This window comes from Pagrus pagrus (assembly GCF_965226575.1).
Source record: "Pagrus pagrus genome assembly, chromosome: 8".
Lineage (NCBI taxonomy): Eukaryota > Metazoa > Chordata > Actinopteri > Spariformes > Sparidae > Pagrus > Pagrus pagrus.
The window spans coordinates 5,430,329-5,445,700 of NC_140192.1; the positions used below are offsets into that span (position 1 = coordinate 5,430,329).

Here is a 15,372-nt window from a genome sequence, read left to right on the forward strand (position 1 = left end):
TGAAATGATTAACAACAATGTTATGGAAACCATAATTTGCAACGCAGGGTTACGCACAAAGTGTGCAAAGTGATACTTTTGAAAACATATTTGCTTGATTAATCTAGATTTGTTGTACAACTGTTTGTTTTGGGAAGTTCTCAAAATTGTTGTTGTGCTTATTTAAGTGGAACTTTTAAACAAAAGAGATACTGTAGTCTTAGTAAAGCTAACAGAGGAACTCTAAGTTTGACATTCGTGTGTGTGTGATAGTCTTGAAAACATATATCTGTTCATCCTGTGTGACTTGTACAAATGATCCATGTTTCTGGCTGACTTTGAGAGTGTGTTTGTATTTCTGTGTGCTGTGTCTTACAGTGTGTGTGGTCCTCTCTCTGCTTCAGCCCGTGTGTGTGCGTGTGATGTGTATGGGTCCACTGAAAGTGATTGATGAGCGCTGCAGGCACTGTATCTGCCCAGGCTGTGTCAATATTAACCTGTGAGGATGAGGGGGCTACAATACTCCTCCCCCTGATCTTCCCTCCATCCCATCTTTCTCTCTCTCCACAATATGGCTGCTGTCAGACTGAGGCCCATCAATCCTTACACACACACACAACTGTCACTTCACTGACACTGCCATTTCTCAACGCTGATATCCTGATGAGTGCAATGAAGCCTCCCAAGCTTCGTTAAAACACACATATTCACTCACATAAGTACAAACACACAAGAAAAGGCACATGAAACGATAACACACGCAGATACACACATCTATCCTCCTGCAGTCGTCTACTGTAATCTGAGTGTATGAGCAAACATGTACCAGTATGTACACATATGCGGTCTGTAAAAGCAATAAACCATAAACCTTCATGATTTACAGTACAATATACAAAGAAATGCTCAAATGATGCTGATACTTTAAAGCTACTTCCCAACTGCGTGCATATGCACACAGAACTGCACACACACATGCTCACACACACAGGCAGGGAAATATCGTCAGAAAACGAGCAGAGTGCAAATCTCCCAGATAACACGCAGGGCGACAGTCTGTCTGCCATTTGGCTCTTAACAGAGTAAATTACTACTCATATTGCCTGCCCCTCCTCTTCCTCCCTCTTTCTGCCACCCCCAGATATCCAGATTGCCTTTTCTTATAAATTACCAACATATTAGCTACTAAAATCTACTTGCTAACCGTCTCTAAGAAAATCAGCATCCGGACACAGAAACCTGTTTCTCATTTGTTGAGCTTTTGGTAAGCTGAGAAATCATAAAAAAAATGTTTCCCCTTAAAAACTCTTCACTGTACTTACTTTTTATTATTAACTGTTGTTGTTTTAAGAACAGACTGGAATAAATAATAAAGCAAATATTTTAAATGGTAACTGTTCAAATTTTTAAACTTCATCAGAGAAACGTGCTTTTCACAAACTTTGAAACTAAGGCTATCTTTTTTTAAATTTATTTTTTTTACCATAAATAATAGAAAACAGAAAAGCAAAAAAAAGAAATATGACAATAATTACAAGTAAGAAAATGTACAACACAACACAAACATAGTAATCTGAGAACGGGGAAATTAACACACGAAACACAAAAAAATCTAAGGTAGTAAATTAAGATTTTAAGATGTCTTTTACACACAGCTAAAAAAATGTAACGTTTTCTTTTTGATTATGAGTTAAGGAACCTTGTTGGTACTGAGGTGTGGTGATAATGCAACTATGCCAGTAGCACAACCGGGAAAAAGAAAAACTTCACTTCTCTCTCCACTAATTAGGGCTGCAACTAGCAATTTTCATAATAGATTCACCTGCTGATTGTTCACAGTTAATCATCTAATCGTCAATCCAAACTGATGTTCCCAAAGTGTTTCATCTGTTATCATAAATGACAAAGAAAATAAAGCAAATCCTTACATTTTATAAGCGGGACCCAGCAAATGTTTGACATTTTTGCTTGAAAAATGACGATAGTTGGCAACTAATTCTCTTTCGATCGACTAATCTAATTAAGCGACTAATCAATGCACCTCTAATTCTCCCTCATGGACATGACTTCTGATCCTCTTGACCCCCGAGATGCTTCACTGCAAAAGTTTCTGCATACAACTTAAAGTGATGGAATAGAGTTGAAGAACAACAACCCATTTTTTGTAGCATCTCCCAGTGTATGACAACTTTTCACTTACCACTTGTAATGACAGAAAAATCGAAAAAAGAAAAAAAGAAAAAAAAAAGTGTGGTGTGAATGGTCAAAAGTAAGTTGAATGACATGTGTAGGATCTCATGTCATGAGTATATTTACATGAAAGGGGATTTTTTTCTCCCTTTAACCTTAAAGATAAACTCTGCGTGTTACATCTCTTGTTTTTCTCTTGTGGCATCCTTTCATCTGTGTTTTTCTTTTACCTAAATCTTCTCTCTTCATTCTCTATTTTTTTCCCCCTCCATCACCTTTTTTCACTGTTACATTTTGCCCTCCATCTCTTGCTTTCGCACACTTTGCAGCTTCATCTTTCTCCCACACTAGGCCCCAATCCACACACACACACTCATACGCATGCACACACACATGCACACCCTCCCTCTCTCTCTTTGGTTGTCTTTGCTCCACAGGTAGCAAGTCTTTAGTGGCTGCTTGCAGTTCTCCCAACCTGCCATCATTATGCACAATAGCCTTAGGTACAAAACTCAGGCCTCATAACTCACGCCCCGCGCGCGTAAATTCCCGTGCAAACACAGTCAAAGCAAAAACACATTTCCTGCTGTCGCCAACATCTCCGGCAAAGAATTAATCAAGCGTTCATCCATTTAGGCTCTTTGCATACCCTTTCCGTCAGAACACAGAACGCTAAGAGAGTTGCGAGTTCTTCTCAGGCGATCGTTTCGCCACCCTGATGAATCCATCAAGCGAGGTTTGATTTATACATCTGTCTGTGATCACAGCGGTACAGCTACAGCAAATGGGGTGGCAAGGAGCGAGCTGACACCACCCTGCTCAAACACACACATGCGAATGCACGCACACATGTGGCACATATACCACTCACCACACACACATGCACAGCCAAACTCACACACGCATGTGCTCACATGCGCTCTCATGCACTTATACACACACACACACACAAGTACACAAGAGTATTACTGCTTATGAAGTTTTTGGAGAGACAGAGGGAAAAAGGGAGGGGGGTAAAAGTTTGTAGAGAAAGAAGCCCAAATGTCTTTCTGTCTGTCTTTCTCATATGGGCCTTCTCCGCATGCTTCATTCGCTCAGCACTAAGTGCGGGGATTTGGGGGCCAAGATGCAAGCACTGAGTCTATAAATGTTTTGTTTTGTTTATTTGTTTGCCCTCAAAGCCCAAGGAAGCCACAGGGGGAGAATGAAAATGGGGGAAGAGAACGAATGAGTGTTTCAGAAGAGATGATGATGAGGAAGAAACATCTAAGTTACTTAACATACAGTATGATGACTGTACTGTGCAGCAGTTTTATAGACCTCTTTAAATAAATGTCATATTTTTGTATATGAAACAATTTATATAATTTGCGTTACAGCCAAACAAATTTCAGGCAAAATATTTCCAGAGAGCAGATAAAGTGATGCTTCTTCGTATAATAATCCTTATGAGTGTCTGAACATATTCCTCAACAAGAGCCTCAACAAAAACAACACTAGACAGAAATGTGTACGCACTTTAGTGTCCCGATCGGCAAATCTCAGGCTTCTGTAAATAGGATGTTATGTTTATGCAAGTAGATTTAAAATCAACAGCAGTATATTCTTCATAAGTACCAGGAAGATCCAGGAAGTCAGAGAGGAACAGAAAGACAGAGGGATGGAGGGGCGGGGCACCCTGACTTCCTGGTCTTCAATCTTAGTCCCTGGGAGGCCCACCCTGCACCTGCTGTCTCCTAGTGCCTCTCATCAGAAAGGCATTTACAGAGCGCCGTGGCTGCGGGCCCCTTCATTAGCAAGCATAATTATTTGTGCAAGTGGCGTAGGGCAAAACTGGCCCCGCATAAACAAACAGAAGGGCCGGAGGACTGTGAACAAACAACACATTAGAGACAATCAACATCGCCAAGATGAAACCTAAAGCGTACCTCGGATGGAGAGACGGACACGTACACATTTGCAGAAAGAAAAAGGACAAACAAATCAACAACATATAACGTGACAGCAATGAGAACAGAAAAATAGTTATCGACGTCCAAAATAATGTAAAGTCGTACGCAGATACTTTATCCTTTAAGGAGATATTTGTGCATACACATCCACAAACACACACACAGTTACAATAACTGCATTCGCACACAACAAAAGTTGATTGATTTTGTTTACCGCGCAGAGAAAACAAACAACATTGAAATTATTCGGATATCTCGCTGGAACACTGGATACGAGACAAACTTTTATTACTTTCCCACTCGTCTCTACAGTCTCAATAGTGGAAATAACTTACAAAAGACAGAAAACTCTAAAACATATTGTAATACTTAGAAGTCCATATTAACACACCCAAAAAAACACATTATTCACATATTCATGACTGTGTGTGTGTGTGTGTGTGTGTGTGAGAGAGACTGTGGGCTCCTGTCCTTCCCACAGTTCATCAACTCCACAGCATGACAACTCTTTATCCGACCAATGCTTCATCTGCCAGCGCTAATTACTGAGCCATGAAAACCTCTGATACACAAACACACACTCACTGGCATGAATATGTGAATAATGTGTTTTTAGTGTGTTTCTTAATATGGGCTTCATGTAAGTGTTACACAAAACCTTTTGTACGAACAAGGAAAGCCTTCCTACTTCTCTTAGCTGTCATGTCTTTCACATCTACAGGTGACGCTGCGCGATGACAGTGTGCCCTTGAGCAAGGCACTTGACCCCTTTTGGCTCCTGTGGTGCCTCTGTTGCTTGCTGACACAGTGCTGCAACCAGTCTATTTTGCAATGTGGTGTTTCTGTGAGCTCCACAGGGACAAACTGGTGACTTAAAATACGGTAAAGTCTTAATAAATAAAAAAAAACTAAACGCAATACATTTTCTGTCATAAAATAAAAAAAACAGATGTAACAATATAAAATAGCTACAAATGATAATAAAGGCTGCTGATAATTTCTAAAGTAAAATTTTAACATGTGCTTTTCTAGAAATTGAAGCAAATATCTAACCCAACAGGGATTATTTCAAATACACAATGATGACATGGACTGAAGAAGCATGTATTTATCTTTAATCTTCCCCAAAGTTCACATTTATACAAAGCATGCAAGAGTAAGGACTACTCTCTGCATCAATTGCAGAGTACAGTTTGTGTTATTCATTTACCAAATGTCAGGTCGAGCGCATAGTTTGCATAGAACTGTGACAAAAAGCCAAATTGTGTGAGGCTACTATTACGGGTCTGTGCTTCAACTATTCAAGCAACAATAAAAACACAGCCTGGGCTTTTGAATGTGGAAATATTTGTAGCTGTGAGGTCATTTACTATGATTCAGTGACACATTTTGCTCCTCCAAAGCACATAATCTTCAGAAAGTAGATGTCAGAACATGTGTGTACTTCAACAACGAGGGAACGAGCTCAGTACAGTTGTCGCCGCAAATGCAGAACTCAAACAGTCAAACGTTAGAAAATTACCAAAAACTTAAAGTATGTGCGTGTGAACACTTTCAGTAGGTGGCAGCCAGAAAAGCTATATTTACAATGTGCAATAAAGCAAAGGTGGAGCTGACTACTTTTACAACTTTACCTTCTCTGTGCCAAATACATGTAGTCTGACACCTTTAGTGTATCACAAACAAGCATCACATAGCCTCACAAACTAATTCATATAATTGTTGCTAATTGTGCGGTATCATGAGAGATGATTTTCATTCTAGAGCAGTATTTATTTTTTTCTGCAAATGTAGCCAAACATGGAAATATGAACATATTTGTCTTTACGTGTTTAAATGTAGCGCACATTGATAAGTAGATTCAAATGACACACAAAGGCAGGCAGGCGCTGTGATTTTAAGACGCTTCCTCTATTCATTTCCACGTTTCTCTTCCGTAATAGAGTTGCACACAGACTGACTAATGTATGTTTGTACAGTATACAACAATACATTAGTCAGTCTATACGATGCGGCCATATCGTTATACCAAACACACTGAAGCTTTTTCTTCTGCTAACTAGGCAATCACAGCCTGATTTTTTTTTTTTTATGCCAAAATCTAACTCTCTGTCCGCTTTAACTGCTATCAAACACACACACACACACGCACACACACAGACAAAAAACACACTTTGACAAACACATAACACATAAACCATTAAAGACTAATTGAATCTAATTTATTTAGTTTTCTGGAAAGAATCATTTAAGGCAGAACTTCCCTAAGCCCCCTCAATAAATGACACTCTCATACCGTTTTACTCTCTTTTCAAACACAATTAAAAAATAATATATAAATATATACACACTGCAAATGACATGCATATAAGGAGTTCATTTTGGAGCCCGATCTCAGGTCATTAGTAACCCACCATGACGCTGTGGAGTTGGAGGGTCCGCTGGCGACACAGAGGCCCCTGGCCATTTATTCTATATTAAGTCTCTAATGGGCCCTCTCTCTCTCTCTGTCGCTCTCTCTCTCTCGCTCCTGACACACAGCATGTAGGCACAGCGCTGGTAAAATATGCACAGAAAGTCCGGTGTGCACACACAGACAAAGCCATTCAAATGAATGGTTATTTATTCGCTAAACGAGGATCTGGGTGTTTAATGTTCCTTGGACGTTAGGTAGTTTTCTGGGGGAGGCAGAGCCATACCCCTACGGCTACAGACATCATTTATTTTACACATAGCCTAATACCGCACGCTAGGCAGCCGCTGAGAAAAATGGGCTTTGGAAGTGAGAGGGAGATATAAAAGAAATAATGAATGATTTTTTTTTTTTTTTTGTGGTGGTGGTGGGGGGATAGTGGTGGTGGTGGGAAGGGGGTGAACACATTAGAAGCTGCAGCGGGGAGAAAAGCAAGGGGTAGGCTTAAAGGCTTAAAGCACCCTCTGTGTGCGTGTGTGTGTGTGAAGAGGAAGAACAAGAGAGCGACAGAGAGAAAGATAGAAAAGTCAACACAAACATCCACAAATGCATGTGTGTTTCAGTGCTTGTGTGTGTGTGTGTGTTGGGTTTGAAGGTATCAGTGGGGAGGGAGGTGATACCTGGTTGTGTGTGAGGCTCTCAGGCCTCCATCTGCATCTCATCCAAATGCAGAACATCACAACATCAGAGGGGCTCCTTACATGCATAACAACACCTCCCCAAAATAACACAGCGCAGGTGTGATGTATCCAAAACATCAAAAGTAACTTTTGTTTTTTTTTTAAAACAAGAACAATCCTGTTATTCTGTTTTGTTTGCAAAGTTCCCTCTCGTCTCTCTTTCAATGGACTATGCAGTTATCCTGAGCTTCAGCAAAAGGAAGAGGACGGCACTTTATCCCAGTACAATCATATAAGTCAGGCTAATGAGGCCATTAATTGAAGTAATAATTCTAATTATTAGCTGATATTTCTGTCAGGGCATTTATCTTCACATATCACATGTGTAGAATTAATTTGGAGCATTTACATAGTTTTAATTGTTATCATGTACTGAGAAATATCTCATAAAGCTCATCTCTAATCATGCCTGGGAGCGGGACCTGTGCTCCAACGCTACTGGTCAAGTATTGTAGATAAACTGTGTGTTATACTTGGTGTTCCAGTGGAGGTAGATCCTTCTCTGCCTTCTAGATCTACATACAGTAAAATAAAAAAGAGATTGTTCTCTTTGACTTTTGCCGTTTTGGACCAAAACATGATGGAATTGGGCATTTTAAGCTTTCTCATTATATAAACTTACCTCCTTATCGGTGGTCGCTGAAGTGAGCGCTATGGTCATCTCTCCATCAGAAAACTCCTTCAGCTCCAAGGTCAGCAGCTGCTCCAAGTCTACATCCAGTCAGCACACACAAACAGACTGACAGTTATATAAAACACACACAGAAAGAATACAAAACGGTTTCATGACTGACAGAGAAAACACAAGCATGAGTGCGCTGTCCGGAAAAAGGTTATACTGAATTTTTAGGAATCATATTAACAGCTCCACACAGAAAGAGCCTCTGTACTGTAGTCGTGTCCACTATTTGTTTAAAAAGCCTTTTACAAAATACACTTAAAAATACAAAATCTTATGCAGTGACGTTATAACTAATAATCTGCATGTTCAAATATGCACCTTGCAGCTTCGCCTCACCATGTTGACCCGCAGCGACGTCACGCCATTGCTCCAAGGATCTCATGAGCTCCTCCAGTTCGGCCGAGCGACGGCCACGCTTGCTCCACAAAGCTTCACTCTGCAGCTGCAAGGCCTCTGTAGATACATAAACGCACAAACACACATTGGGGCTTGAGAAGGTCGTATAAATTCAACATAGGATCAACAATTACGTACAACATGACAGATAGTGAATTTCTCCCTTTCAGAAATAATTCTACAAGCAAGTAATCAGCACTGCACCAAAGATAAATCCAGAGACAAATCAATGCAGGTCACTGATTGCCAATACTGATCAATGACCATCATTTACTTACTGCCCTTTTAACCTCTTGTGATGAGCTGAACTCAGTCAATACTGATGTGGATTCATTCATACTGTCCTTTTTTGACACACTTTTAATTAATGATTTAAGTTATTGAATGCAAAGTTGGGACGAGAGCGGCTCGTGGAAAACTTCTGAACAAAACTTATGTCCTCTTGCTGAAACTGTGTGGAGATATTCAGGTAAAATCTATTATGGACAACTTCTAGTTCAAATACTTAAAAATGTGTGCTCTTCATGCTCCATCAAATATTTCCCAATGCTCCATTTTAATCAAAACAACTTACTTTGTAGAATATGTACAATACAACTCTAGCAAGTGCATGTATTATAAAAGCTTTTCTTTCTTTCTTTTCATTTTCTTGAAATGAACATATTCGGTATTTAAACCCACAGAATTTCTGTACGTCTTCTGGTAGCACATTTCTTCTGCCAGACTTTATGAGGATCAGGAACTGAGTTGAGCTACAAGCTTCTTTGGGAATCAATGAACCTGGAAACACACTGTCCAAAGAACTCTCACAGACAAATACAAGGAGTGAACTTCACACAGAACATCACTCTGCTGCTTGTTGTGTCTTCACATTTCTTCTCTCCTCACACTAAATCCGCCTAATTCAATTCCCCTCTATCAGGCCACTGTCTGTCTGTCTGTCTGTCCGTCTGTCTGTCTGTAAATCACAGTGAGAGACGGCAGAGAAGAAAAACAGCAGAGTGTTACTGAACAGCGATCAGTGAACGTGTCTCCTGCCCAACCTTAACGATGGAGTACTTGTTTGTCAGCCTGTTTAACTTACACTCACCAATCCAACACACACACGTTGCAAACTCGTGTCCTCACACAACTATTTAAAAGTTTTTAAATGTATGTTATCGTCATTCATTGATGAGAATACATATACACACATATATATATATACGTTTTTTTCTCTGTCCTTCTCTACTTTTTACTATTTCCTGTATTCATGGCCTTTTATCCCTTTAAATATTTACTCATACAACTTTTCTTACATTAGCGGGAACATATAAATACCTGACAACACAGAAACAACTCAACAGACTAAACTAACTTAATTTAAAAAAAGAGTCGCATTATGGGACTCTTTCACACTCTTCCTTACACACACACTCACCACCCCTCATCTCTCTCTTTCTCCATCTCTCCTGGTGGGTGTTAAGCGAGTCATGTCAGGGGATTTGTGTGTGTCCTCCTTCACCGCCCCATTACTCCCCCTGGGGGGTTGCCTGCGCCTCCCTCACCTCTGAGAGTCTCCCCCAGCGCTGCTCCGATGTGCTCCGCTGCCTCTTGAAGAATCTCCCTGGCGACTGTTGTCACCGCGGACGAGGCCCCATCATCCCCTGCGTCCTGCTGCCCGTCGTGATGGACCACTCGCAGGATGCTGGACTCCAAAGTGTGGTACTCAGAGCTAGGAGAGGGAGGAGACGGGGGTACGAGGAGATATGGATGGCTGCAGGGGAAGGAGCGATGATTGTGAGGCATTTGCATAAATACAACTCCCCTTTGGGTCATGAGGGATGAACACACGCAGGCCTGAAATACACACCCAAACATACTCTTAAGCTCATTTTCACATCAACAAATACAGTCGGCTCAGCCAGAACCCACTGTGTCCGCATATGTTTGTAGTCTGCGTGTGTGTATGCGTGTGTGCTTCAGCATCACCTGTAAACACATTAATCAGTGTTGGTCCAGTAAAAAAGAAAACATCCTAAATTCACTAAACCTGCTTTCAGGTACGGTTTTAACAACTTCCCTGGAGCCTCATCTATAAAGCAGTTAAAGATTAGCTGAACTTATCTACAGACTGGTCTGGTGTGTGTGTGTGTGTGTGTGTGTGTGTGTGTGTGTGTACCTATCTAGCAGCCCATCTCTCAGCAGCGTGACTGAGAGTTTTTCACCGTGATGAAGCTTCACAAGGTCTACATCGTCCCTCCACAGCAGCGAGCTCTCACTAATTTTCACCCGCTGCAGATACCTCACCGTCTCCCCGGGCAACACAATGTCGTATCGCCGGCCGCACAGCACCGGCACACACACTCCACCTGACGGTTCCTTCTGGGACACACAGACACACACAGTAAATGAAACCAGATGCATTTAAAAAATGAAATGAAATGAAATGAGCAGATTTGGAATCAAATGATCTCACAAAGTTAAGCAAACAGCACCTTTTATTTGATTGGATTAACATGTAAAATATAAACCGAGTATGACATCAGATTGTTGCATAGACGGGTGCACCGAAAACTAATCAAATCAGAGGAATTGTGTCATTATTTTATCACATTAATTAAATCTTCAGAATAATGAGAATACTCGGCTACGTTTTACCATTATAGTGAAAGTATCTTTATGTATACAGTGAACATTTTGCGAGGTGGATTAAATTTATCAGCATCTCACTGGAACCGATTAATTTCTACAGTGTCGTGAAAGGCATTTGATGCATGAAAAAGTTCGGCCCTAGTGCCACTCCTTTGTTTAAAACATGACATATTGGCCATGGTGGCCAGCTGCTTTTTAATTTTGTGTTTTTCCATAAAATACTAAACAACCAAATAAATGAAATTACAAGTTTTCAAACAACTGGTAATCTGACAGATGAAGCTTTTTCAAAATAGTGCAGTACTCTGAAACATGAAAGGGAGATTTTGCACAATGGATAAACTATAAGACAGTTCATGTTTATGCACACACAGTTTGTGCATATCAAATAAGGTACATGTTTGAGCGGGAATAAAAGGACACCACTCTCCCACAATGCAATGCACAAAGGAAGTTGGTGGTGAAATTTTTAAGAAAACAAAGAAATAAGAATACATTTTAGGAAAAAATATCTTAAATGGAAGTATCATTCTCAGATTTGATTGATGTCCAGTGTTGCATGTATTGTTTCATTTCCTGTTAAAATAAAATGCTTGAATATGATTTGTTTGTGTACATAACAGTATATTGTCTGGGTTTGGGACACAGCACAAGCTTTTAAAGTGAGGGCTGACAATACAGTTTCATTCAGATAGTGCTACAAAGTCCCGTGCCTTTGTAGATAAAACTGACTTGACTTGATCTCAATCTGTTTGATTTTCACATGTTTTTAAGTAGAAAACACACAGAGAGTACATGCACAAACGCAGAGAGAATTCATGTTACCTGGCTGAGGTGTAGTGCCAAGCACAGTGTCGCAGCCACTGTGTCAACATCTGGCTCTGGTCCGCCTAAAACAGCATGGATGGGACCCTCTAATACATCCGCCTGGAAACGCACACACAAACATAAAAAGGTTATTGTGCCTGTGGCTGGGTGGCTTCATCATTTCAGTGAAACTTAATCTCATTGTTTTCCAACATCTAACGGAGGAAGCAGGTGACAGTCCTGTATATTATTGTTTGATTTGATAGCCGATATCACTTGAAACTTGACCCAGTGTTTGATGACTGCAGCATATTGTAACCAACAGTATGCATTAATAATGAAATCCTGGTGCTGCAAGATTTAGTTCAGGCTTGAAAGAGAATATTATTCAGCATGCTCTATATGAGAGGCAAAGTCACTTGTAAAATATGTAGCAATGGTCTAAATTAGCAAGAGCAACTTTTTCACTGCTAACTCAGAGAAACACGCTTTATCAGGGAAGTGATGAGTTCCATTAATTTCAACAAACAATGCAGATAAACACTCCTCATTTAGTTTAAGTGGACACTAATGACAGCGCCATTACTAAGATTACACATTCATCTCTGGGTGAAAAAGGGCAGAAAATTAAGTTCCTCCCTTTTTAACACAGCAGATATTTTAAGAAACCACTCCTGACTTTCATAGACGGATTCCACCATTGGTATTAAAAGACAGTTATATAGGTCAGCTCTTTGGACATTCAGTATGAGTATGAGTAGGAAAAAAAAGATTTTTAGTGATTCAAAAAATAAAAGAATTTAACAAATGCTTTTTTAATGACATGCATCCTCATCACACTTCCTGAGAGTGTAGGAAACAACGCAGAATTCTTGGTAATTGGGAACAAAATCACCTTCGACCACCTCCAGCTAGCACTGGGTGTCCTGTGTCAATCAGCGATGTTTTATCTAAAACAGATAAGCTGACTCACTGCCCCTGCAGCCTGCGCCATTAATCAAGAGGCAAAATGTGGATACAATGAATATGCTGTCTATCTGTGGCTCATCTTAATGGGTTTGTAGGATGCTCTGATGGGAGAGTATGAAGCAGTGGAGGGGAAGATGCAAGTTTACAGAGACGAATATCAGCAGGAAGCCTCGAGTAACCATGTTTCTTGGCTAGATTCTTGCAGGTATCCCCAACTGGCAACCTTATGGTCACGAGCTCAGTTGTGTGTCCTCGAAAGATCTTCCAACCTTAGCTATGCTTACTGGCTTTGTGACTTTAAAGGAGATCTATTACGCTTTTTCTTGTACATGTAAAAGGTTTTGAAAGTTAACAAGATCAAAGTCTGCACCAACAGAAGCTCCTCTCTCCCACAGAAAACACTGCTCCTGAAACGCCTCGTCAGTCGGCCTTTAATTCCGTGACTTTGTGACATCACACTATATCAAGGAGTCACACATTTGCATAAATTAGACCTAGCGGCTAGATGATATAGCACAGCTGCTCTGTTGTTGTTAGCGGTGCTGGGTCAGGCATGTGTGAGCTGACCAATCTGACTGGGTATTTGGAGGCAGGGCCTTGAAAAGACAGAGGGGGGATACGGTGCTGCAGCACTGGACAGCATGAGGAAACTGAGGAAAATGTGTTCTTTGAGCACTGAAGCATGTGTACTGTACATACTGCATGTTGAAGCTCATTTAACCCTCTTGGCAGAATACCTTACCAATGCTTTGTTTTGTGTGCTGTAATTAACAGTACTGCTGTCCAATTCATCACAGATGATATGTTTATAGATTGCATTCCTCCCATCACAGTAAACAATTAGTCACGTCTTTCTTTGTATGAAAGCACATCATTATGAGAAAAATGCAGTCGCATTAACGAGGTGCCAACATCTGACATTTAGACATTAACAGTCAGCTCATACAGAGCAGCAGAGCAGCAGAGCTTTGTTCATACTCAAGCAATGTTGATGGAATATAAAAACATGGAAATCAAACTATTAGCAAACACAAACATGCATTTTAAAAACTGCAGAAGCCGTGGCTTTAGTCTAGTCTGCTGCTATAACTTCAAACAGATTATAGTAGTTAAAGCACATAATTTATGCAATGTACAATTGATTTGGCGGCTTTCCCTTGTGACCAGTCTGCAGCTGGCTGGACGTTGGTGAAAGGAAATAAACTGTGAGCGAGTTACAAGCCGGTTCCATGGGATGCTTTTCATCTGAAAACAGACTAAATGTTACCTGTGGTGGATTGACTATTCTTACGCAGACTCTCTGTCAGCTATTTTGATGCTATGCGAAAGCAAATTGAAGTCAGCGGCTGTGGCTTTAAGCACCACAGACTGCAGTGACTTTCAAACTTTTATTTAATTAGGAAATCTTGCTTTCTCAAACGATCGTCCTGGAGGTTTAGCTAACACTTAGCACATTTGTCTACACGTCAAATATATAATGGACCTTAATGCCGGACATAGATGAATAAAGCTCCGGTAATAATGCATACGGAATGAAGTGTCTTGTTTCTCTTCAGAGGGCCAGATGGATAAATGAAATGAGGGGAGAAGAAATGAGAGGCCAAAGCACAGAGAGGGAGGGGAGGAGAGAGGTTATAGGCTGCTGATTAGACTGAGAATGAAATAGGAAGGAGTGTGGTGAGATTGAAGTAAGGAGGGCAATGAGTTCAAAGAGGCTTATGGAAAAGGGGAATATAGGGAGTATGGGCAGCGGGATGATAAGTCAGACCTGTCGAAGGGGTGGGGGGCAGGAAAAAAACATGGCGGACAGACAGGTGAAAAAATGTGATAGGGAGAAGTAAGAAAGGAGCGGGAAGAAATTAGATAAGAGGGAGTGAAAATGTGAGGCAAATAAGTGGAAAGGGAAGAAGAGAACGGCATAAGGAGGGGAGAGATGGGTGGAACGGAAAGAGGAGAAGGTGTGTGAGAAAGAGAGAAGAAGAGGGGGAGGAGGTCTGCAGCCAGCGGAGGGAGAGAGAAAGAGAATGAATCAATACTAGATAGAAAGGAAGCGATGCATTAGCAGGAGAAAAAGCTACTCAGTGTCTGTTATACTGCAGCGGGAGAACATCTGTATGTGTGTGTGTGTGTGTGTGTGTGTGTGCACGAGCATGCATTGGCCATCTGATATCCTTCAATCTGAGTGCTCTCCCTCTGAGCTCTATCTCTGTCTCACCACGATCAACCCCTCTCCGCTCCTATGAATCTCATTTAGGTGCCCAGCTGCCTTAATGTATACTTTCAGCCAAATATCACTCCGAAATGAGGAGATTTACCCGCTTACAGTAACCACTCCTTGTATAAAAGCTGCGGGGAAGTTCAACACAACCTTTAAATGTTTTCTAACATGGTAATTTTTTTTACGACTGCGGTGTTCGCAACCATCGGAGCAACTGGAGCCTGTCCAGGCGCATTAGATTGAGGTCACTCGTCCATCACACGCAGAAAAACAGTCAACCAAACCAAAGAACAGTGTTAGTCGACCAAGTTTTCATTAGTCGGTTAGTGGGCGGAAAAACAAAACCACACTCCATTCAAGAGCTGCACCTTGTCATCGAGGTTGGGACGAAC

The 15,372-nt window shown here is 40.9% G+C and overlaps 1 protein-coding gene across 6 annotated transcripts in view; it reads right to left on the reverse strand.

The window, feature by feature from the left end:
- The window catches only part of LOC311261414 (uncharacterized protein), a 38,261-nt gene that overhangs the window by 17,572 nt on the left and 5,317 nt on the right, over positions 1-15,372 (reverse strand). For 5 of the 6 annotated variants that reach the window (XM_084360015.1, XM_084360014.1, XM_084360017.1 and 2 more), the window contains exons 2-6: positions 11,812-11,913; positions 10,514-10,716; positions 9,900-10,066; positions 8,275-8,409; positions 7,897-7,985 (exon numbers count right to left, since the gene is read on the reverse strand). In XM_084360015.1, coding sequence (XP_084216141.1) covers positions 7,897-7,985; positions 8,275-8,409; positions 9,900-10,066; positions 10,514-10,716; positions 11,812-11,913 — 696 coding nt within the window. The remainder of the gene's footprint in view (positions 1-7,896; positions 7,986-8,274; positions 8,410-9,899; positions 10,067-10,513; positions 10,717-11,811; positions 11,914-15,372) is intronic. The other variant, XM_084360016.1, reaches the window with a different exon arrangement.